The sequence below is a fragment of the Oryctolagus cuniculus genome, chromosome X, assembly GCF_964237555.1.
Source record: "Oryctolagus cuniculus chromosome X, mOryCun1.1, whole genome shotgun sequence".
Lineage (NCBI taxonomy): Eukaryota > Metazoa > Chordata > Mammalia > Lagomorpha > Leporidae > Oryctolagus > Oryctolagus cuniculus.
The window spans coordinates 83,025,075-83,047,943 of record NC_091453.1 but is presented as its reverse complement, the minus strand read 5'-3'; the positions used below and the strand labels follow the sequence as shown (position 1 = coordinate 83,047,943).

The 22,869-nt window shown below is 46.3% G+C and overlaps 1 protein-coding gene and 1 non-coding gene across 2 annotated transcripts in view; one reads left to right on the top strand and one right to left on the bottom strand.

Moving 5' to 3' along the window:
- Positions 1-14,820, top strand: part of RTL9 (retrotransposon Gag like 9) — a 38,274-nt gene extending 23,454 nt beyond the window's left edge. Inside the window, exons 2-4 of the mRNA XM_051827239.2 lie at positions 2,848-2,963; positions 9,087-13,120; positions 13,714-14,820. Of these exons, the coding sequence (XP_051683199.1) occupies positions 9,167-13,120; positions 13,714-13,830 (4,071 nt within the window). The 5' untranslated portion in view covers positions 2,848-2,963; positions 9,087-9,166 and the 3' untranslated portion in view covers positions 13,831-14,820. The remainder of the gene's footprint in view (positions 1-2,847; positions 2,964-9,086; positions 13,121-13,713) is intronic.
- Positions 14,821-20,075: 5,255 nt separating this feature from the next.
- LOC127485027 (U6 spliceosomal RNA) lies at positions 20,076-20,179 on the bottom strand. The gene has a single exon (XR_007912231.2). It is a non-coding gene; the product is annotated as a U6 spliceosomal RNA (small nuclear RNA).
- Between the last annotated feature and the right edge of the window lie 2,690 nt (positions 20,180-22,869).

Genomic DNA, 22,869 nt, shown 5'->3' with positions numbered 1-22,869 from the left:
GTACTGGACGGGCTAAGCCTCAGAATTCCTGCCACACCCACGGGCCCCTTCTAAGGAGTTTCCATCCACAGACCCTAGCCAAGGGAACTAGCAGTTTCTTATGAATAGGTGGCTATGTTTGGTACCACGTGATCCTGCTTACCCTGGCAATAGCTGATTGAGCCAGGAGAGGGCGTCTGATCCACGGGCAGTCACTGGCAAGCAGTCTATGAAGGAACCCGGCATGAGAACTTTGCCCAACAAATAGAATGATGACTGAATTTGGACCAGTGAGAGTCTCTCTCTTGGGGAGTTTGAATCCCAGACCTAGGGAGGGCGAGCAGTTGGCCACAGGGGCAGAAGTTGAACACAGAGAAGGCAGGCAGCGGGGTCCATGCATAAGCAGGACCAAGAGAGAGTGCTCTGAGTCTCAGCTGTGTGCCAGAGACTTTACACGTGTTTTCTTTACTACAGTCAAAGAGTCTGCAAGGTAGCTACTATTATGACCCCTGTTTTACAGATGAGGAAACTGAGGCAAAGCAACGTGAAGTGCTGGGAGTTGAGCACAGGCCTGTTTGATGTTAAAATCGGGGCATATGAACTCCTGAATCAGGGTGTGTAGAATTGAGAGCATTTCAGAATCACTTAGGTTAAAGTGCAGCTTCCTTGGCTTCACTTTAAACCTGTTGAAGGTGACTCTTTGAAAGGGGAGCCCCAACCCCCAAATGTGCATTTTAGCAATCCTTCTAGGGGACAATTAATTCAGGGCTTCCCCACCACGCTTTTATTCCAAGAAACCAGTTTTTTTTTTTTTTTAAGATTTATTTATTTGAGAGGCAGAGTTACAGACAGAGAAAGGGACAGACACAGAGAGAGGTCTTCCATCTGCTGGGTCACACCCTAAATGACCGCAGTGGCCAGAACTGGGCTGATCTGAAGCCTGGAACCTGGAGATTTTCTGTGTTTCCCACACGGGTGCAGGGGTCCAAGCACTTGGGCCATCTTCTACTGCTTTCCCAGGGCATTGGCAGGGAGCTGGATCAGAATTGGAGCACCAGGACATGAACCGGTGCCCCTCTGGGATGCTGGCGCTGCAGGCAGAGGCTTGGCCTACTATGCCATAGCACTGGCCCCTAGAAACTAGTTTTAGAGGGTATGGCAAGTACTGTGTGCCACATTACCATCACCTGCAGAAACAAAGTCAGTGTCCCCAGCTTTGGTCCAATTCCAATATAAGGTCTTTTGAAAAAGGGGCCAGTTCTGCAAAGATGAAGACAATAGTTTATCTTCTTTTCTCATTAAGGAAGTACAGGCTAACGCCGGTTATCAGAGAGAAGATGACAGGCTTGAGATGATACCTCAGCAGTTGTATGGAAGACCTGGTCTACTCTTGAGAGTGCATAGCTCCTAGTGAGCATATGTTCACTAAGCAGTTTCCACAAGGAGCATGCATTTCAGGAACTTGATGCCCCGGCAACAACGAATATGAGAGGAAGTGACCAAATGCAGACATACTGTAAACCGTGCAACTGAATATGTAAAACCTCCTCACTGGGCTGGTCAGAGCAGTTCTCTTCTCAGCCGCGGAGAAGTTGTGTGGGGATCCCAGCCATGCCCTTATTTACAGCACTGATGAGAATGCTGAAGAGCAGGGGTTCAGAACTGGAGCCGTCCTTCCAAGTGCCTGCAGAATCCCAGCTTTGGCAATGGAGTTCAGCACCCCTTGGATTCTCCTGCCATTAGGAATGCCCCCCCTGCCACCCCCAGCCAGGCAAGTAATAGCCCGATGGCTCTTTGGAGAGTCTCAGTCCAAATGCTTAATGACATCAGGCGCTTATTCCTACACAAGAGCTGTGTGGTCCAAGGGGTGGCACAGGTCAAGTGTGTTGGCCAAGTCCCGCTTCAGCAGGGCTTGAATTCCCACTTGGCAACTTTTCTCCCTCTCCCTCTGTTCCTGCGTACACTGTTCTTTATCTAAGTTAAATGTCCTCGCTTAGGTTAAGGTCAAACTCTGTTCCTCTCTCTTTTGGCCAGCAAGACTTCCTGTCTTACAGGTATCTGATCTTATCTGTGTTGATATTGTAACTCTCAGTGATTCCCTAAAGCAGGTCCTTGGACAAATGCCCATCCTCCAGGAAAATTGCAGCCATCCACGGTACAATGAGAAAGCCTGAGGACTATGTAGCGAATGGTTTGTAGAGAGATGAGAAATTCATTTCAGTGAAAGGACTGTCATTTCCTCTGAGATAATTTCCTTCTCCTTTGATGTTTAAATAAATCCCCCCCTTTTTTAGGAAATGATAATTTCGTGATGTTTTGTTTTGTGTCTTAATGCCTTTAACTTGGAAAAATAAAAAAAAAGCTGGCAAATCCAATATCAGTCCTCCAATTTTTTTCTTTTAGTTTGCAATAGCTGCAAGTCTGGGAACCTGATCTAATTTGTACAGTTCTGCTAGTACCCCTAGGTACCTCCTATTGCCACTTATGTTCTAAGTGCTTATAAATTACCTGCTTCATAATCTGCGGCAGAGTCTCTCCGAGGACTGACATCAAGCCTGCAGCTCTGGAGTTTACACTATACCGGTCTGTAGTTTCCTTATTTAAGAAAATTGGGACACTGCCCATTTGCGTCCTCCGGTATCCCTCCTGTTCTCTCCGATTCCACAGACCCTTCAGGACGGCACCTAACGTGAGGCAGTTCCGTTTGCTCTTCTTATAATGTTCTTTTCCCTATAGAGTTGGACATGCATATACATGTTGTTTGGGGAATTTGCAGCACATCCAATGAAAGCGTAATTCCCAACCAACAGTCAAATCCTTTTCTTTGGAGCTACCCCAAACACACCTACCCTGTCTTCCATATGACAGCCCTTCAGAGACTTGAAGACACTGTGTGACTCTCTCGTGAGTTAAGAGCACTGGCTGAGTCAGACAGACCCGAATGACAAGCCCAGCTTCGCTCCCTCTCAGCTGTGAGAGCCAAGGTAAGTTCTTGCATTTTAATTTCTCTTGACTTCAGCCCTTTAGCTGATTTACAAAGTGGGGCAAAACCCCCGCTTCATTGGTTGATTGTGCAGTGAAATAATCTAATGTATGTGAAGTGTGTACCACAGTGCCTGGCATAGTAAGGACTCAGCAAATGCCAGCTGTCTCCCCCCTCTATTTATCAAGAGCTGGGAGGGGGCATTGCAAGGGTCACGGCTGTTGGGGGAGCAAGGGGGTGGGGACCACTTCTCTGTCCCTGAATGATCAGGGAAGACGGAGGACCCTAAAAAAGACCACCAATTTCTTGGTCCTTTGCTTGTCTGTTTTTAGCAGTCTGAGTGCCTATTTGCAGGGCTTGGGGGAGAGGATATTGTCGAGAAATCGAGGGAAAGGCTTATTTTCAGCAGCTGGAAAGCCATTTGTTGACATATCGAACAGTTTCTTGTTTATTCTGATTTCCCCGAGCAGCTAGCCATGCAATCCCCTCAACTCAATTACCGTTTGTGAGGCGGCAGGAGCATGACACCTCCTAGCCATATTGATCAGCACAGACTGGTGGGACGTGAGGGACCTGAGAGATGCTAAGCAGTAATTTCTGGGTTTTCCTTCCTCAGAAGGCCTCCCTTCTCTGTGTTCCTAGAGACTTGGGCTTTAATAAAACGGAAGTCCATGTCCTACGTGGGCTGTGAATGCAAGAATCCTGTCTCAGTAGCCTCCTTAGAAGGTTGATAAAAGTGGTCATGATGGACCAGAACTTGGAATCCAGGGGTGAGCGATGCCAGAATGGTTTTGGAACTGTGGCTCTTTGCACACACTGGGCTGTGCAAGCAATTGCATGATATGAACTCTGAATGCCATTGAAGCTCGAAAAAGTTTGGAGGGGACACACCCCAGTGTGAACAGGCAGAGGGATGGGATGTGTGAGGCTGGTGGGGGTGCGGGAGGGGTGGGGGAGTCTCAGGACTTGAGCTTTATTTGTATGGAGAATGTTGCATTTTTGTCCTGAGAATGCATTCCAAGATTACTTGTGTGATGATTAAACGTAGAGTTAGAAAAATAAATCTCGTTAAAAACCAAAATGATAGCATGAAAGCGAACTGTTGGAGACACTTTGCAGAAGTCACTTCTCAGCAAGCATCCAAGTGGGGCATCCGCTAAGCTTGTTAGGGAGAAAGGTTGCCTGTGTGTGTGTGTGTGTGTGTGTGTGTGTCGGGGGGAAGTATTTAGGGTCCCTAGAGACAGTGTGCAGGAAGGGGAGTGGAAAGGGCTAGAGACAGATCCCAGGGAGTCCTGCCTTTTAAAAACATGAAAATGAACTCTTGAAACTTGTCTCTTTTCATCTCAGTATTATGGGTCCATTATAGACAAATGAGAAAATACAGATCAGGAAAATGAAAATAAAAATCCTCTCTAATTCCATCATTCAAGTATGCTCACTGTTAACATGTTGGTATACATCCTTCCACGTTTTATTTTTCTATGAAAATATCTACACATTTCTTTTATAAAAGTCAGATCATTATGTACATACTTGAAATATATGAGTAGTTTTCATTGGCTGCATTAGTGGCTACTACGATTGCACCATGACTTATTTAATTAGTTCAATCATTAATAATTTAGAATATAACTATGAGACTTATATTATAACATCAGCGATTTAGCTTGTTACCACTTTTTTTTTTTCTGCAAACAACTGTGCTGTGTACCTGTGTGACACTGGGGAAGTTGCCTAACCTCTCTGTGCCTCTGGTTTCTCATCCTGAACATGAGAGTGCATTTTCTGTGACTATGTTTTAGTTTAGGGTAGGGGAAAGAATGACTTTTTTTTTTTTTTTGAATGGTATACAGGGGTACTCCACAAAGGTCGTGGGAAATGGAATTAAAAGATGAGTTTATTTTGGTGCTCTGAAAGTTTGAAATCTTTTCATAATGCACGTTTTCCCACAGTTTTTGAAGAGCTCTCATAATATGGTGACCTCTGGAGTCAGAGCTCTGTGCTTTTGGTCAATGTCAATTCACCATGCCGAGGCTTAGTTTCCTTATCTGTAAACTGAAGGTTGACAGGACCTAGCCCCCAGGGTAACTTTAAAGGCCCAATGAAATAATGCTTGTGAGGCCTGGGTATCCCTCTGGGGAAGAATTTGATTAAGGACACTTGGTATTATAACTGTTATTACAGTAATGATCCAGCCACTTGTAGTCAGAAAGTTTCCTTGCTTGGTGGGGTGGTGGTTATGGAGGAAGAGGGCAGCGAGTAGAGCACTTAGGGTGTTGTTGATCCCTTGTCCGATTGCAAAGAGAAAATGATCTTGGAAACCAGACTGGCTGGGCCTCAGATCTGGGCTCCGCCATTTACTCGCTCTGTGACCTTGGTCACATAAACTTCTCCCAGCAAGTTTCTCCATTTACGAGGCATTGCATGGATGGTGCTTAGCCCAAGTGCTCAGTTATGGTTGGTTGTTTATTATGGGTTGTTATTGGTTGCCCAGCATGAGGTACATAATGAGCTGAATGCCCCACCCCCCTTGCCAAACTCTGAGTCCTTGTGTCTGGGCTACTTGAACTTCACCTGAAGGCTTCACCCTATCCAGGGCTTAGGGAGCAATTGTGCCCCTAGACTGAGACTTTAAGTGGTCTCATTCCAGAAAAACTGGAGGACCCTGGTAACCTGTTAATTCTCCTCTGAGCTTATGCCCCAGTTCTAGACAGCAGGCTGCATCCCCATGTCCAGTTGGTCTATTCAAGGCTGGCATCTCTTTCTTGCCAGCTGCCTGAAATCCATGGAGCCACACTGGGGAATCCTAGCCCTGGGGCAGGGACAACGGTGACCAGATGTCCATCTGTGTCCCTCACTCTTGGGGCAAACTAGCTTTTTGATTCTCATGATTGCGCGGCTCGGTTAAGGGGTTTGCTCCCTAGCTCCGACTGCATGTCCTCCTCAACCCTGCTTTCCCTGCATGTGACCTGTTTTGAAAATGCCTCCTGTGGCTCCATTCAGTCTCTGGCCCTGGTTCCTTCCCTCTAAGGGCCCTGCCTATGTCATAGCAGTTTGAAGGGCCCAGCTGCTCACACTGTTGCATTGTGTCCAAGCACAGAGGGTATAGGTCTCATTTCCTGAGCCAGGACCCTTGCGATCTCCTCTCTTTAATTGTGTCAGTCTCCTTTGTGTGGCAGCCAGGGCCGGGCATGGTGGGGTGGGGCATGTGCTGGTGGGACTATTGGAAGTGAGGGGAGACGGGTAGAGTTGCAGAGGCCAAGTGTTCAAGCAGAGCTTCTGGAGGGATGTCAAATGAAAGGCGGCCAGAGGCAAATGTCAGAGCCTATATAGAGGCAGGAATCTGGGACCAGAGAGTCAGAGCAAGCACTAGCAAGTCAGGAGCAGCGGGGCGGGTGGGAAGGCAGGCTAGCTGGCTGGCGGGCAGGAGGGGGTGTGGCAGGGGCTAGCAAAGGGAGATCGCAGGGAACAGCTGCTGGTACTGGATCTTACTTTAATGAACTGGCTGGGCATGGGGAATAAGTCAATTGGTCAGACTAAATGAGCTAGGGGAGCAGAGGACACTGGCTCCCTCTTCTCCATTGCTAACAAGGTACGATCTTTCTGGATTTTGCCGGGTGGGGAACTGTGGCAAGTTCCAGGCCTTTCCTAAAGATGGGAAGTGGATGTCTATGACTGCCCTTTGGGCTCATCTTTTCCTTTGGCCCAAATAGAAGAATAATCAAGATGTCAGCAGGAGGCTAGTATTTCTTGTGTGACTCCCCATCTCATGGTTGTCCAGGCTGATGACAGAGGGAGGCATCTTGGTAATGTGACTGAGTAAGGAGGGAGGGTGGCTCATTATAGTACAGTGGTGAGGAGTAGGGGACCCTGGGTTAGATGGATCTGAGGGTCTATGTGACTGCAGGAAAATTATTAAGCTTCTCTGGGCCTTAATTTTCTCATTTGTAAGATGAGTAAGGAGCACTGCAGGTCTGAGTGTTGCTATGGGAGGCAAATGAAGTGATGCATGTAAAGTGCCTCACAGAGTGTCAGCCCGCCTTGGCCTGCCCAGGAAATGTTCACCCTTGGTATTTTCGTCACTAGATTTCTCATCACGAGATTGATGACTTTTGTGACATTGTCCCAAAGTGGTGAGTCTTCCATTTTTTTTTTGGCATGGGCAAGTTATGGGGACGTGTGAACATTGTGTAATATCTGCATTGGTTTCCAAGTGGTATGTCAAAATGTCCCCTTCTGGGGCTGCTTATGGATGTGGGTTGGAGGTACAAGGCTCTGGTATTGTCCACCCCCTGTCATTAGAAAAACTTGACAACTGTACAAGCTATAGATTGGGCTTCAAGTGGGTCAGGCTCAAACACTAGGTAACCCTGAGGAGTGGGTGAGAGTCAAAGATACAGTTTGGTACTGTCACAGTGACCCTGCATTTTAGTCCCAAGTTTAGCTAATCTGAGCAGTCTGGTTAAATGGGAATAATGATTTTAGCTATTGCACAATGTATCTTATGATTCAAATGAGATCTTGCCTGCAAATCCCTGCACATTTCAGAGAGTTTAAAGCTGGGTACAGTTACCTAAAGTACAGCAACTGGCATATACTAGGTGAACAATCAATAGTAGTGGTTGTTCTTGTCTTTAGTAATAATAGTGGGGGCTGGCATTGTGCTGCAGTGGATTAAGCCACCGTCTGTGACTCCAGCATCCCATATGAATGCTGGTACCAGCCCTGGCTGCTCCACTTGTGATCCAGCTCCCAGATAATGCACCTTGGAAGGCAGTGGAAGATGGCCCAAATCCTTGGACCCCTGCCACCCATTTGGGAGACCCAGATGGAGTTCCAGGCCCCTGATTTCAGCCTGGCCTAACCCTAAGGGTCATTTGGGGAGTGAACCAGTAGATAAGATCTCTCTTTCACTCTCCCTCTCCAACTCCTTCCTTCAAATAAATAGCTTAAAAATTTTGAAAATATTATAAGTAATACTAATGATGATGATGATAATAATACTTAGGAGTTTTAGTTCATGGGTTGAAGCCCATGAACTAATGGGCTTCACATCAATGCCTTCATTTTCCTAAGGAGCACATTCAGGGCCATCAGAGTAGTGAAATGGGCACTAAACCACCAGCAGACTCAATGAGTTCTGAGAACTAATGATTATCCTGGGGCAATGGGCTTTTGATGAAGGTCTCCCAGTACCCTGACTGTCTTGTTAAGCGCCGCTGTGGGATAGAATGTAACCCAGCAACCTGCATTTCTCACAGTCGGCCAGAAGGTGGTGATGCTGCTTCACGTAATGCAGTGCTAACCAGGCTCCTGCCTGCTGAGGTTGTGGGCATTCATAAACTGAGAGTCTGTGCTGTGCTAAGTAACCGGGTGGGTTGGTTTGAAAAGAATAAAGGCACAAGGAATAGTCTAGCTTCTAAGTCATCCACTGCTGCAGCTTGTTTAACCTGATAGGTCCATCTTTAATGTCATTTATCTGACAACACATTAAAAACAGGTCTCTACTTCAGGAGAGGGTATATTTCAAAAAGTTCATTGTTATGGAAATATGGAATTAAAGAGAAGTTTTTAGGATGCATTTTTGGAAATATATGCATAGCTTTTCATAATGCACATTTTCCATGATCTTTTTATGACCTCATGTATGTATGGGTTTCAAAAAAATTTAAATGAATCAATTTGAGTGCGAGGCACAGAAGGAGACAGAGACTGAAAAAGAGCTGCCATTGCTGGTTTACTTTCCAAATGCCCACAATGGCTGGAGCTGGGCCATGTTGAAGCCAGGAGCTGGTCATGCAACCCAGCTCTCTCACATGGGTGACAGGAGGCCAGCTACTTCAGCTACCACTGCTGCCTCCCAGGGTGCAGATTAGCCAGATGCTGAAATCAGAAATCAAAGCCAGGGAGTTGAATGCAGAAACTCAGGTATGTGACATAGACATCTTAATGGCTAGGCTAAATGCCCACCCCTGGATATCAAAATTTTTGCACTGAAATAAACTTATCTTCCAATTCAATTTTTTTCATGAACATTTTGAAGTACCCTTGTATGAATCATTTATCTATTCTCCAATTTTTTTGATACTAGCTTTTGACCTCTAAATTTGTTTCTTGCTTACAGATATTCTTGCTACTTGGGCTTCAACGCTGATATCATCACTTTAGGGGATCCCTCCACACTGCCCTCTGGTCACAGCAGATATGTCAGTACCTTTACATTCACTGCGATTCAATAATATGCGGAGGGAAGAAAATGTTGACCTCCAAAGTGGGGGTATGAGCTTCTCTAGACTGATGACAGAGACCAGGGCAGAAGTGCAAATTCCTCCTTCTCATGCACAGTTGCCTACAACCTCAAATTCAGCCTCAGACCCCGGAGGAACAACCACACAACTGATGGCATCCCCGGCCTTTGACACCATATCTGCATCTATGATGGGAGTGGCAAACTCTGAAGCAGAGTCTCCACCACCCATACCAGCGTCAGACTCTGGGACACTGTCCCCATTGCTAATGCCAGCCTCAGATTCTGGAATATTGTCCCCACTGCTAATGCCGGCCTCGGACCCTGGGACACTGTCCCCATTGCTAATGCCAGCTTCAGATTCTGGAACATTGTCCCCGTTGCTGTCCACCTCAGAGTATGGGTTAATGTCCCCAGGTATGATGACAATGCCTGACTTTGGAACAATGTCCACAGCACTACTGGCAGCAACAGATTCTGCAGAGGAATCACCATTGGCAATGCCAGCTGCGTCCTCTGGAGCGATGTCTACACCTGCAATGAGCACTTCATCCTCCGAGGCCATGTCTGCACCATTAATGCTGGCCCCAGATCCTGGAGAGCTATCCCCACTCCTCCTTCCAGATATAAACCCTGGAGAGATGTCCATACAGCCAATGCCAGCTTCAGGCTCTGAAGCAATGTCCCCATTGCAAATTACAGATGAAGACACTGAGGCAATGTCCAAAGTGCTGATGACTGCCCTTGTCTCTGGAGAGATCTCTTCCCTGCTCATGTCAGGAACAGACAGTGAAGCGATATCCTCCCTGATAATGTCAGCCCTAGCTTCTGGAGAAACATCATCTCAGCCAGTGAGCAACCACGATGCTGGGGGACTGTCTACCCAGCTCATGCCAGGCCCAGACTCTGGAATACTGTCCTCACTGCTAATGTCAGCTCCAGACTCTGAAGCAATGTCCTCGCCACTGCTGTCAGTTGCAGAGGGTGAAGAAATGTCTATGTTACCAAAGTCAGCCTCAGATGCTGAAGCAGTGTCCCCGCTGTTGATGATGGCCCTAGCCTCTGGAGTGATACCTAGCCAAATGATGCCAGTCCCGGGCTCTGGAGTGATGTCTCCACATTTACCACAGCAACCAGACACTGAAATTGTGTCTACTCTACCAATGAGCGCAACAGCATCCGGGGTGATGGCCATACCACCAATGAGAGCACCCGACTCTGCAGTAATGTCTGCACCACTAATGAGAACCCCAACATCCAGAAATATGTCTACATCACCAAAGACTGTCCTAACTTCTGGAACCATGTCCACCCCACTGATGACAGTCACAAGCTCTGCGACCATGACCATAGAACAAGTGCCAACCACAGCCTCTGGAGTGATGTCCACACAGTTACCAATGGCCCAAACTTCTGGAGCAATTCCCACAGGCTTTATGAAGGCCACAGCCAAAGGCGCAAAGTCTACACAGAGAATGAGAGCTCCAACCTCTGGGATGATATCCGCACCACCAAGGAGAGCCTCAGCTTCTGGAGTGATGTCTGGGCAGCCAGTAACAGCCACAGCCTCTGAAACAATGTCCATGCCACAACTGACAGCCCCAGCTTCTGGCTCAATCTCCACACTGCAAATGATAGGTCCTGTTTCTGGATCAATGTGCATGTCACAAATGAGGACCACAGTCTCAGGCTTGACATCTACACCACAAATGAAAGCCATGGCATCTGGGGCAATATCTACCCCGCTAATGACAGCCAAAGCCTCAGGATCATCATCCACACTGCTAATGAGAGCTCCAGCCTCTGGAGCATTATCCAAGCCACTGATGACACCCAAAGCCTCTGGAGCAATGTTCATGCAGCAACTGTCAACAGCGGCTTCTGGAGCAATGTCCACATCACTACTTGGAGCTCTATCCCCACCCCAAATGACAGACACAGCCTCTGGAGGGATGCCAACACTGCTAATGGGAGCCACTTCCTCAGAAGTGATGTCCACATCACAGATGACAGGCACAGCCTTGGGGGCGATGTCCATGCCAGAAATGAAAGCTCCAAGCCCTGGAGCAATGACCACATCACTAAAGAGGGCCCCAGCCTCTGGAAAGATGTCAAGTCAGCCAGTAGGCACCCAAGACTCTGGAGGGATGTCCACATCACTTGCGAGACCCATGAGCTCTGGAGGGATGCCCATGAGAGCCCCAGCTTCTGTTGTGATGTCCACATCAACAGTGAGAGCCCCATCCTCTGGAGCAATGTCCACAGTGCTAATGAGAGCCTCAGACTCTGGAGAGTTGTCTGCACTGCTCACGAGAACTTCAACATCGGGAGAGATGTCCCTGGCACCAATGAGGCCCTCAGTGTCCAGAGACATAGCTACACCTCTGAGATCCCCACCTTATGGAGCAACATATGCTCCACAAATGATGGCGTCCCTGCCACAAATGAAGGCTCCAGTCTCTGGAGCAATGTCTGCACAGCTAATGAGATCCACAGCCTCTGGAACTCTGTCTGTGCCTCACATGACCTCCATGGCCTCTGGAGGGATAACTGCACCACCCATGAGAACCCCAGCCTCCAGAGGGGTGTCCACACCCAAACTGCTACCCATAGCTTCGGGAGACACATGCGTGCTCCCAGTGGCCACACCGCTAAGGAGACCCTCAGTTTCTGAAGCTATGTCCATGGAATTAACAAGAGCTTCAGCCTCTGGAAGGATGTCCACTGCACAGATGACAGCCATGGTCTCTGGGGGAGTGTCCCAGCCATTAATGAGGGCCACAGCCTCTGGAACAGCATCCATGCCTTTGATGTCAGCCACAGCTTCTGGAGAGATGTCTATGTCGCTGATGAAAACCATGGCCTCTGGAGCAACATCCACACCACAGACCAGAGCCCCAAGCTCTAGATCTTTGTCCTTGCCGCAAACGACATACATAGCTTCTGGGGGAATGGCCACACCACCAATGACAGCCTTAGATTCTGGAGAAATGTCCACAGCTCTTTTGAGAGCCTCAGCTTCTGGAACCATGTCCACACCACTACTGAGAACCTCTGCTCCTGTAGGGATGCCCACGCTGCTCTCGAGGGCCCCAACCTCTGGAGCAATGAGAACACCTCAAACAGCCTTAGGAATGACGTCCACCTCCAAAACCAAAGCCGCAGACTCTGGAGAGGTCTTTACCCCTCACGTCAATGTCACAGCCTCTGGATCAGAGTCCATGCCACACATGACTGCCACAGCCCCTGAGGCAACAAATGCACAACCCAAGGAAGTACCATCCTTTGGAATGCTGACTCCAGCACTCTGCTACCTCTTAGAAGAGCAGGAAGCAGCCCGAGGTTCATGCTCCGAGGAGGAAGAGATGGAGGTTGATGAGGAGAAGCAAATGAAGGGATTTCTGGATGATTCGGAGAAAATGGCGTTTCTGGTGTCTCTTCATCTGGGGGCAGCAGAGAGATGGTCCATCTTGCAGATGGAGGTAGGAAACCCCCTCTCAGATGAGAGCCAAACTTTCCTCAGCAGGTCACAGGGTCTGTATGACTCCCTATCTGAGATAGACATCCTCAGTGCTGTCCTCTGCCATCCCAAGCAGGGCCAGAAGTCAGTCAGGCAGTATGCCACTGACTTCCTGCTGCTGGCCCGGCACTTATCTTGGTCTGATGCCATTCTACGGACCAGGTTTCTGGAAGGCCTCTCGGAAGCTGTTACCACCAAAATGGGTCGGATCTTCCTGAAGGTGGCTGGCAGCCTAAAGGAGCTGATAGACAGGTCTCTGTACACTGAGTGCCAGCTGGCTGAAGAGAAGGATTCCCCGGGCAACTTGAGCCAGGTTCTGCCGACAGCCTGTAAGCGGAATAATGAGGAGGCCATGGGGAATGAACTGAGCGCTCAGCAGCAGACTGAAGAGGTAATGATGGGAAAATACACACAAGGGTTTGGGGCAGAAAAATGAAGAGGTGACGATGGGGAAGATTATCCTGCTCTTTTGGGTAGACTAAGGGAGAGGTCTGTGTTGTGTTGTGTTGTGTGTGTGTGTGTGTGTGTGTGTGTATGTATGTGTCGTGGGGGGAGGCATTGAACTCCTAGACCATAAATCCCAACCTGGACTTTCATCAGCAAGTGTAGCTATGTAGCTATTTTGGGTGTATTAACCACTTTCAGGAGCAATATCCTACCTAAGTTATTGAGGACCTGAGATGGTTAAAGTGTTATCTTCTGATTATGAGGGAACTGACTGGGCTCAGTCCCAACACTATTAATCTGAAGCCCAATTCTAAGGGAGGGATTTCCTTCTGGTGGCTAGGTCATGCCTACAACTGCATTTGTTGTGAACTGAGGTCACTAGGGAATTTGGTTAGCCTAGTCCTTGGTCAGACTTTTTATGAGTAAGATCAATTAGCCAAGTTCCTTGATCTGCTAAGCACTGAACTTATCCAGGCAGGGCACCCCTTGTCATAGGATGCGTGACTCTTATCTCTGATTTTTTTGTCTCACTCCCAGCACCAGCATGTTTCCAAACGCTGTTACTACCTGAAAGAGCATGGTGATCCTCAAGAGGGTCTTCATGACCACCTTCGCCAGAGCACAGGCCATCAGAAGGCCCCCACCAACAAGTAATGCTCCCCGGACTCTTCGATGATATCTGACTTGGCTGCTAACCTGAGGACTGTTTCCTGGACCCATTTCATTCAACTGCATCCTAAGCCTTGTTGCCTTCATCCACGAGTTCCAACTCCAGGCACATCCCACCCTGTCTCCCACTTGGTCAACTTGACCTTCTTTACTCACCCACATGCCTGTGACCTGCCTGGACAGTCAAAGTGTGGACTATAAGAGCATATGGTATGTGAGGTTCTGAGCACTCATCACCATCAAGGCCATTCCTAGTTCTTGGTCCAGGGAGAAGTCCAGGCAGGAGAAATCATGTCCTACCTCAAAAACACTTTAGAGTATCTTGCCATGTGTCATCAGGCAAACTTGAGGGGGCTCTGGCCCCATTTCACCTGGAAGGACAGTCTATAAGGTGAATGATCTCCAATCCTATACCACCCTTTTAACCCAGGGGATTTGCCCTTACGTCCCACATTGTAACACCTAAAATGGGTCTCTGGGGCCCTTGCCCAATTTATTGTCTCCATCCCAAACCACTTGTTTTGACCCATAATAATAATGACACTAGTGATAGTAATGGCTAACAGTTATTGATAATGTACCATGTGACAGGTGCTGAACTTCTGAAAGCACCATCTCACTACATTCTGTCAGTAATGCAACTTGTTCTTGTGTTGTCAGCTTCTGACTTCTTGATCTACTGTTTATGGCCGTTGTTCTTCATTGTGGAATCTTTAGAGCTGATCTCTGGGTAAGCCCCTCTGTTGCTAATTGCCTTCTCTTTGGCTGTTGTGCTTCATGCCAGCACTCTTGACACAGGTCCTGATCTCTAACCAGGTATACTTAGTTAGAAGACAATATGAGCAGTGTTTGCCTTTGGGTGGTGGGGATATGGATTTTTTTTTTAAATTTTCTTTTTTCTACTTCTCTGTACTTTCCAGATTCTCTAAACTAAGCATGTATTACATTTGTTATCATAAAAGTAAATAAAGTTCATTTAGGCAAAAAGAATTTGCCTGTGGCTATAGGATTTGATTTTTTGAGCACTTCCATCAATGAATATTCATTATCCAACATCTGTTGGCCACTGTTTGGAGGATGGATAAGACCCCCTACACAGAGGAAAATTCCATTCTGATGCAGGGAGAAGTCAGAGAATAAGAAATACACTTATGTAAGATAGATTGAAATTGTGCTGAAGGGTATAAACACATGAAATCGGGATAATGGGGAATTTAATACAAATGGGACCAATTTATTCAATAATAATTTATCAATATACTTAGGTTACTCAAAGGTCTTCTATAAACTGTAACAGTGACATGATTAGAAATCTGTTTTAGAAAATTAGCATGGCAACAGTTTGGAGGCAGAGTGGCTAAGGAGTCAAGAAAGCCACTGAGCCCCTTCTGCATAGTCCAGGTGACTGGCTAGAGGAGTTGATTCTAGGGTGGTGGCAGTGGGGGAGGGAAAGAGAGGAACAGAGCCAAGACTCTCTCTGGAGATTCAAGTCCACTACTCCATTACCATGGAAGTTGAATCTGATTCCAGGAAGAAGAAAATGATTCTCAGAAGAATCAAGGATTGGCACACAAATTGTCAGCCCCATGATACTATACATAAGAATCTGGCTCTGTGGACTGTGTGCAGCTGCCTCAATCACCAGTGCTATTGCCTTAAGAACAAGAGTGTGCAATAAGTTGGGAAACACAAGTTACAGGCCTAGCAATGGCTGGTCTCATTGGACCCTGCTTTTTCCGCTCTTGTCTGGGCTCGTTGGCTCACACCTCACCCAGTCTAGGCCCAAGTGGAGTTTGGAGTCCATGTTCAGTGAGAATTGCCTTCAGCTTGGAAAAGCACCAACAAGTTTTCTCTCTACTACAATAAGAAGCTGATGATATAGAAGTCACAACTGATGCCTGAAAATGTATATAGGAAGGAGAACGTCTTAAAAATGAAACTGATTGGCCGGCGCTGTGGCTCACTTGGCTAATCCTCCACCTGCAGCGCTGGCACCCCGGGTTCTAGTCCCGGTTGGGGTGCCGGGCACTAGTCCCGGTTGCTCCTCTTCCAGTCCAGCTCTCTGCTGTGGCCCAGGAGGGCAGTGGAGGATGGCCCAAGTGCTTGGGCCCTGCACCCCACGGGAGACTGGGATGAAGCACCTGGCTCCTGGCTTCGGATTGGCGCAGCGCCGGCCGTAGCGGCCGTTAGGAGAGTGAACCAACGGAAGGAAGATCTTTCTCTCTCTCTCTCTCTCTCTCTCTCTCACTGTCTATAACTCTCTCTTTGTCTCTCTCTTTCTCACTGTCTAACTGCCTGGCAAAAAAAAAAAAAAAACAAACTGATTTTCTTATAGCCATGATAATGGAGAACAGTAGTAATTTTTTCCTTATTTTCTCCCCAGCTACTCTTCCTTTTGATTTTGCCTTTTTTCTCCTTTGAGCTAATATCACTAGAGATAAATGGAACAAATGAAGTGCAATCATATCCTGCCAGAGCTCAGTCCCTGTTTCATCTGCCCAAAAGGTTATATTTAGAAATATTTCAAGAGCCACTCAGCATCTACATGGAGCTGGGCTATCATGTACCCAAGTACTTGAGACAATGTCATCTGTTGGAAAATGGTGTTTCATGTTTCTCCAGGAGTCATTGGTCCACGGGTGAAAATCATCTTTGATAGCAGGAAAAACTTAGATTTTATCAACCCCCATACTCACTTATGTGTTATGGTACTTATGGCCATTAATTTGGGGAAGACCCCAGCAATGTCACATGTTCTGAGACAGTCCTCTTCTGCTCTTCTTTGACTCCTACCCTGCCTTGTGGGGGTCACAGGCCCACATAGCCACTCAAGGGCAGCCACTCAACCCTGCTTGCTGGTGGGTACTTCTGGCTGTGGGAACACAGAGGCCTCTGCTGGGGAGGGTGTGGATTCCAGGGCATTCATAATTTTGCATTCATAGGGGCTCTAAATGGTGATACCCTCTCTTCTGACCATGTTGGGTCCACACCAATGGGTCCATCCAAAAGGGCAGAAATGTCTATAGCAATTCTGTATCAGCCTTTGTCACCTAGACACTGAACACATTACCTCTACCCTGCATCTCAAGGAGGCCCCTATGAGAAAAAAAAATCTTGTTTCTTCTGGAAGAATTTCTCTGCCCTGGATCAGACTTTCAGACTTGGTCCCTATGTGTGGAGAGCAAAGGAACTCAGAATGTCTATACAGACCTGTCCTTCTACTCCCTTTCCTGTATTCTTCTAGCTGATCTCTATCCTTGTCTCCATGCCAAAGATGCTGTAAATCCATAGATCTCTTTAAAACATGTAGTCCATGTTAAGAGACACTGAGAACCTCTTCTACATTCCCTGTCCTTAGGGCATAGTTGGAGAGCAAATGCCATCAGGTCTTGCTCCTCCATTCTTCTGCTGTCCTTTTACTTACTACCTGGCCTCTATCCCTGCTCTGCAAAGACTAGCAGTGTACAAAACCTCTTAAAGACTGCCATCCCCATACAAGTACAGGCTTGTGCTGCCACTGAATGATCAATATCACAGAGAATTTCAAGATATTTCTGAGTCTCACTTTTGGTTCATTCAGGATCCCACTACACTGGACTAGTCTGGGCAGATCAAATGAAAGAGATCTCTTAGAGAGTTGTGAGACAGGAGAAGCAAACTATAAAACCCTTGTGAGCCAAGGGAAGATTTGTAGATAGATAGTGTAGGAAGTTAAAATGATCAATGGAGGAATAAACTTGACTTTGAGCACTTCTACCCATATGGGCGCCAGTTCTAGTCCTGGCTGCTCCACTTCTGATCCAGCTCTCTGCGATGGCCTGGGAAAGCAGTACAAGATGGCCCAAATCTTGGGCCCCTGCACCTGCATGAAACCAGGAAGAAGCCAAGCTCCTGGCTCCTGGCATCTGATCAGCACAGCTCCAGCTGTTGCAGCCATCTGGGGAGTGAACCAGCAGATGGAAGACCTCTCTTTCTCTGCCTCTGCCTCTCTGTAGCTCTGCCTTTCAAATAAATAAATAAATCTAAAAAAAGTATAATTCTTGGGGCTTCTTTAAAGTTAATTAAGCTTCTAAAAAAAGTGAAATTAACTTTGAAATTCAATGACTTTGAACAGCCATTGTCTCCACTGTTAAGGAATAGTTTTTTTTTTGTGTGTGTGTGCACATTGTTGAATTCTTTACTTAGTATAGAGTTGGTCTTCTGTGTATAAATTTAATTGAAAATGGATCTTAGTGGAGAAGGGGACTGGGAATGGGAGAGGGAGGAGGTGGGGGGGGTGGGAATGTGGGTGGGAGGGCAAGTATGGTGGGAAGAATCACTATATTCCTAAAGTTGTAGTTATGAAATGCGTCAACTTTGTATTCCTTATATAAAAGGTTTCTTTGGGAAAAAAGAGTTATTGTCTTCCTCCTTAGGGCCATAAACCAAGTGATACATTTCTTCTGGTTAAGGTGTTCCCCCTCTCCTCTCCTTTACCAAGAGGAAATAATAATTACTACTTGAAAGGGAAAATCAGCACCAAGATAGATAGGCACAAACAAACATTTAAAAATTATCCGTATCTTCCATTAGTTTCCCCCATATATTTGCCTTCCCATAATTTTACTGCTGCTAGAAGCCCAAACTGGTTTTCCTTAGCTTGTTACATCTTTACAAATGATCACCCTTTGTTAAAATGGTATGTAAGTCCCTGGCTCTACCTGCTTTTTTTTATCTTCACTTATTTTCTGTGAAGGCCTCTGTGCATGTAAAAATGGAACTATTAACATTAGTTAAATTTTGTGTGCCTTATCCCCTGTTAATATGTCTTTTTTAAGTTTAAGTCACAGGCTTCAGGTACATTATATAAGAGAGCAGAGTAACATTATGTTTTCCTCTGCACTGTAAACTTGAGCTTGGCCCTGAGGGGGCTGGGAAGTGGATGGGGTAGTGTAGGGCTAGTTGAGCCATATTCAGAATCCTTTCTCTTCAGGGCTCCTCTTTTAAATATGGAGGCAAATTTAAAAACAAATCCCTGAAGCCTGACAGAAGGCACAGTTTAATATGAACATCTATCAGACATTTATCACAGGTTCTGAATTAAGACTTCCCTTGATTATCTGATATAGCCTTCACAACAACCCCAAGAAGTAGGTGCATTCATGAATCCCATTTTTACACACTGGGAATCTGAAGCACAGAGAGGTTAAGTAACTGGCCTCAGGCTCCACAGCTAAATAGCAGCAGAGGTGGGATTTGCACACATGCAGTTTGGCCCCAGAACCCACACGTGAAACTTCTCTACTATATATTATATATGGCTTCATTTTTCATGACTAGATGACCCTTGTGAGGACTCACCCTCTTCCTCTGAACAAATTTGCCACTGTACACCAGCCAATATTTGAAGCTCATAAAGTAGGAGGCTCTGATTTTCCCCTCTTCCCTGACCTAGCTCCAGATGTCAATCCCCTCGGGTGCATTTGGGGAAAGTCTTCAATGTTCAAGGAAAAGAATCAATAACTGAGGAATGCTATTGCACTCAGGAGGTTCTGCTCAGGGTCTTAGCCGTGGCCTCAGAGAAGAGCAGCCTGTGTTTTGAACACTGGCCCAAGATTCTTCACTGGACATCTTCCCTTTGAGAAGAAATGCACCCTGGGCCCAGGCATCTGTGGAAAGGTTCAGGGCTCTGAACGTGGAGGGGCCATTATGCCAAGAGCTGACTCTTCTTTCTCACTGCTTATGCTCTCCCCTTTTTCATTTCTCCCTCAGAAAAGGGGCAGGGTGCACAAGGAAAGAAGATGCTAAGTCATTTATTCATTTACTCCATTGCCCTGCCTTCCAACACCACTTCCCTCCCATAGACGATTAACCTACTTCTACCACTGGGGGAAGAATACACACACTAGAAATGCACCACATACTTCTGGGCTCAACAGCTTCATGGAGGCAACCTAGAATGGTGTCTCCTACTATGAATTCAAAGACATCCTGGATAAATGTGGGAAAAAGACTCACAACTGAGCATGAAACGAAGAACAGGGAATCCCTAGATGTACCAAACTAAGCGGACCTGAATGGGAGACCAATAAGCTTCTGAGCCCTCTGAGGCCACTAGGATAGAGTCAGAAGGAAGCTGGGCTAACTGGATTTGAAGTATTCACACAGTGCTTAAGGAGCAGTACTGGGGACCTCTAATTCTATACACACTGCTCTACTGCCACTCACCGTAATGTTCTCTCACTTTTGTAAATAATATGCAATGGCTCACAAATGTACATGTCGTTCCTGAGCAAGGACTATACTAATCTCTGTACAGTTACAATTTTACTATACGTGTGGCTGAAGTTCACACCAAATAAAGACAATTCACTGTTCGTATAATAGGTGCTGTGCTTAGAGCTAGGCTCAACCTGAGGGATCTGCAAAGATTTAAGAAACAAGAGCCATCACCCTTTTACATTCTCTGCTGAGGATTTCACAGGTCTAGGTACTCATGCGTAAGTGGATTTTGAACGGACTGATCCGGAAACTCCTCTAATGCCTTTCTTCAAATTTTAGTACTTTTGGTAATGGTTTTATTTTTATTTTTTGTGTCTGTCTTTTTTTCCCCAGAAGCCTTTTATTTAAGGTATACAAGCTTCATGCATTTCATACATACAAGTGTAGGAAGATATGATACCTGCCCTCCTAACTGCACTCCCACCCTTCTTCCTCCTCTTTCTCCTAGTCCCATTCTTATTTTTTTTTACTAAGATCTATTTTCAATTAACTTTGTATACACATGGTTAACTTTATACTAAGTAAAGAGTTCAACAAATAGTTTAAAAAAAAAAACCTGTTTCTCAACAGTTGAGACAAGGGCTGTTCAAAGTCGTTGCATCTCAAAGTGTCAATTTCATTTCTATAAATTTCCTTTTAGGTGCTCTATTGGTTACCATAAATCAGAGAGAATATAAAGTATTTGTCACTTTGGGACTGGCTTATTCCACTAAGTATAATGTTTTCCAGTTGCATCCATTTTGTTGCAAATGACAGGATTTCACTTTTTAAAGCACTGTGTAGTATTCCGTGGTGCACATATCCTATAATTTCTTTATCCAATCTTCAGTTGACATTCAGGTTGATTCCATGTCTTAGCTATTGTGAATTGAGCTGCAATAAATATGGAGGTGCAGAGAACTCTTTTGTTTACTGATTTCATTTCCCTTGGGTAAAGTCTCAGTAATGGGATGGCTGGATGACATATAGGTCTATATTCAGAGTTCTGAGGTATCTCCATACTGTCTTCCACAGTGCCTACACCAGTTTACATTCCCACCAACAGTGGATTAGGGTATTCTTTTCCTTATATCCTCGCCAGCATTTATTGTTTGTTAATTTCTGTATGAAAGCCGTTCTTCTGCATGTGGAGATCCAGTTTTGTCAGCACTATTTGTTGAAGAAGTAATAGTTTTATTGAGCTATAATTTACGTTATATAATTTACTCATTTAAAGTGTACAGTTCAGGGACTGGTGCTGTGGCACAGCATGTTAAAGCCATGGCCTGTAGCGCTGACATCCCACATGGGCGCTGATTCAAGTCCTGGTTGCTCCTCTTCCAATCCAGCTCTCTGCTATGGCCTGGAAAGCAGTAGAAGATGGCCCAAGTCCTTGGGCCCCTGCACCCACGTGGGAGACCCGGAAGAAGTTCCTGGCTCCTGGCTTCAGATCAGATCAGCTCTGGCTGTTGCAGTCACCTGGGGAGTGAACCAGCGGATGGAAGACCTCTCTCTCTCTCTCTTTCTGGCTCTACCTCGCTCTGTAACTCTTTCAAATAAATCAAATAAATGTTTAAAAAGTGTACAGTTCAATGTTTTTTAATGCATGGAATTCACATAGTTGTGCAGTGCTCACCACAGTATCATTTTAGAACATTTTCTTCATTCCCACAATGTAACACCATGCTCATTAAGTAGTCAGTTCCCATTTGACCTTTCCACCTGAGCTCCGGAAACCATTAATCTACTTTCTGTAGCTACAGCTTTACTTACTATAGACATTTCATACAAATATATCATATTTTACGTGGCCTTTTGTGACTGGCTTCTTTTTTTTAAAAGATTTTTTATTTATTTATTTGAGAGTTAGAGTTACAGACAGTGAGAGGGAGAGACAGAGAGAAAGGTCTTCCATCCGTTGCTTCACTCCCCAAATGGCTGCAATGGTCGGAGCTGCGCCCATCTGAAGCCAGGAGCCAGGAGCTTTTTCCAGGTCTCCCATGTGGGTGCAGGGGCCCAAGCACTTGGGCCATCTTCTACTGCCTTCCCAGGCCATAGCAGAGGGCTGGATTGGAAGAGGAGCAGCTGGGAATAGAGCCGGCACCCATATGGGATGCTGGTGCTGCAGGCAGAGGATTAACCTACTGTGCCACAGTGCTGGCACCCTATGACTGGCTTCTTTCACTTAGCATAATGTTTTCAAGGTTAATCTATGTTACGGCATATGGCATATTTCATTCCTCTTTCTAGCGGGATAATACTATGTTGTATGTGTATGCTACATTTTGTTTATAGATTCAGTAGTTGATGGGCATTTTGGTTGTTTCCACCTTTTGGCTATGTATCATGAATATTGCTGCTATGAAGCTTCCTATACAAGATTTCGTGTGAAAATATTTTTTCATTTCACTGGGTAAATACCTAGGAGTGTATTTGCTGGAGCATATTGTCACTCTGTGTTTCATCTTTTAAAGCACGTATTTATTCATTTGAAAGGGGAGGAGGGAGGAGGGGAGGGGAGAGAGAGAGATAGAAAGAGAGAGAGAGGCCAGCGCCGCGGCTCACTAGGCTAATCCTCCGCCTTGTGGCACCAGCACACCAGGTTCTAGTCCCGGTCGGGGCGCCGGATTCTGTCCCGGTTGCCCCTCTTCCAGGCCAGCTCTCTGCTGTGGCCAGGGAGCGCAGTGGAGGATGGCCCAGGTGCTTGGGCCCTGCACCCCATGGGAGACCAGGAGAAGCACCTGGCTCCTGCCATCAGATCAGTGCGGTGCGCCGGCCTCAGCG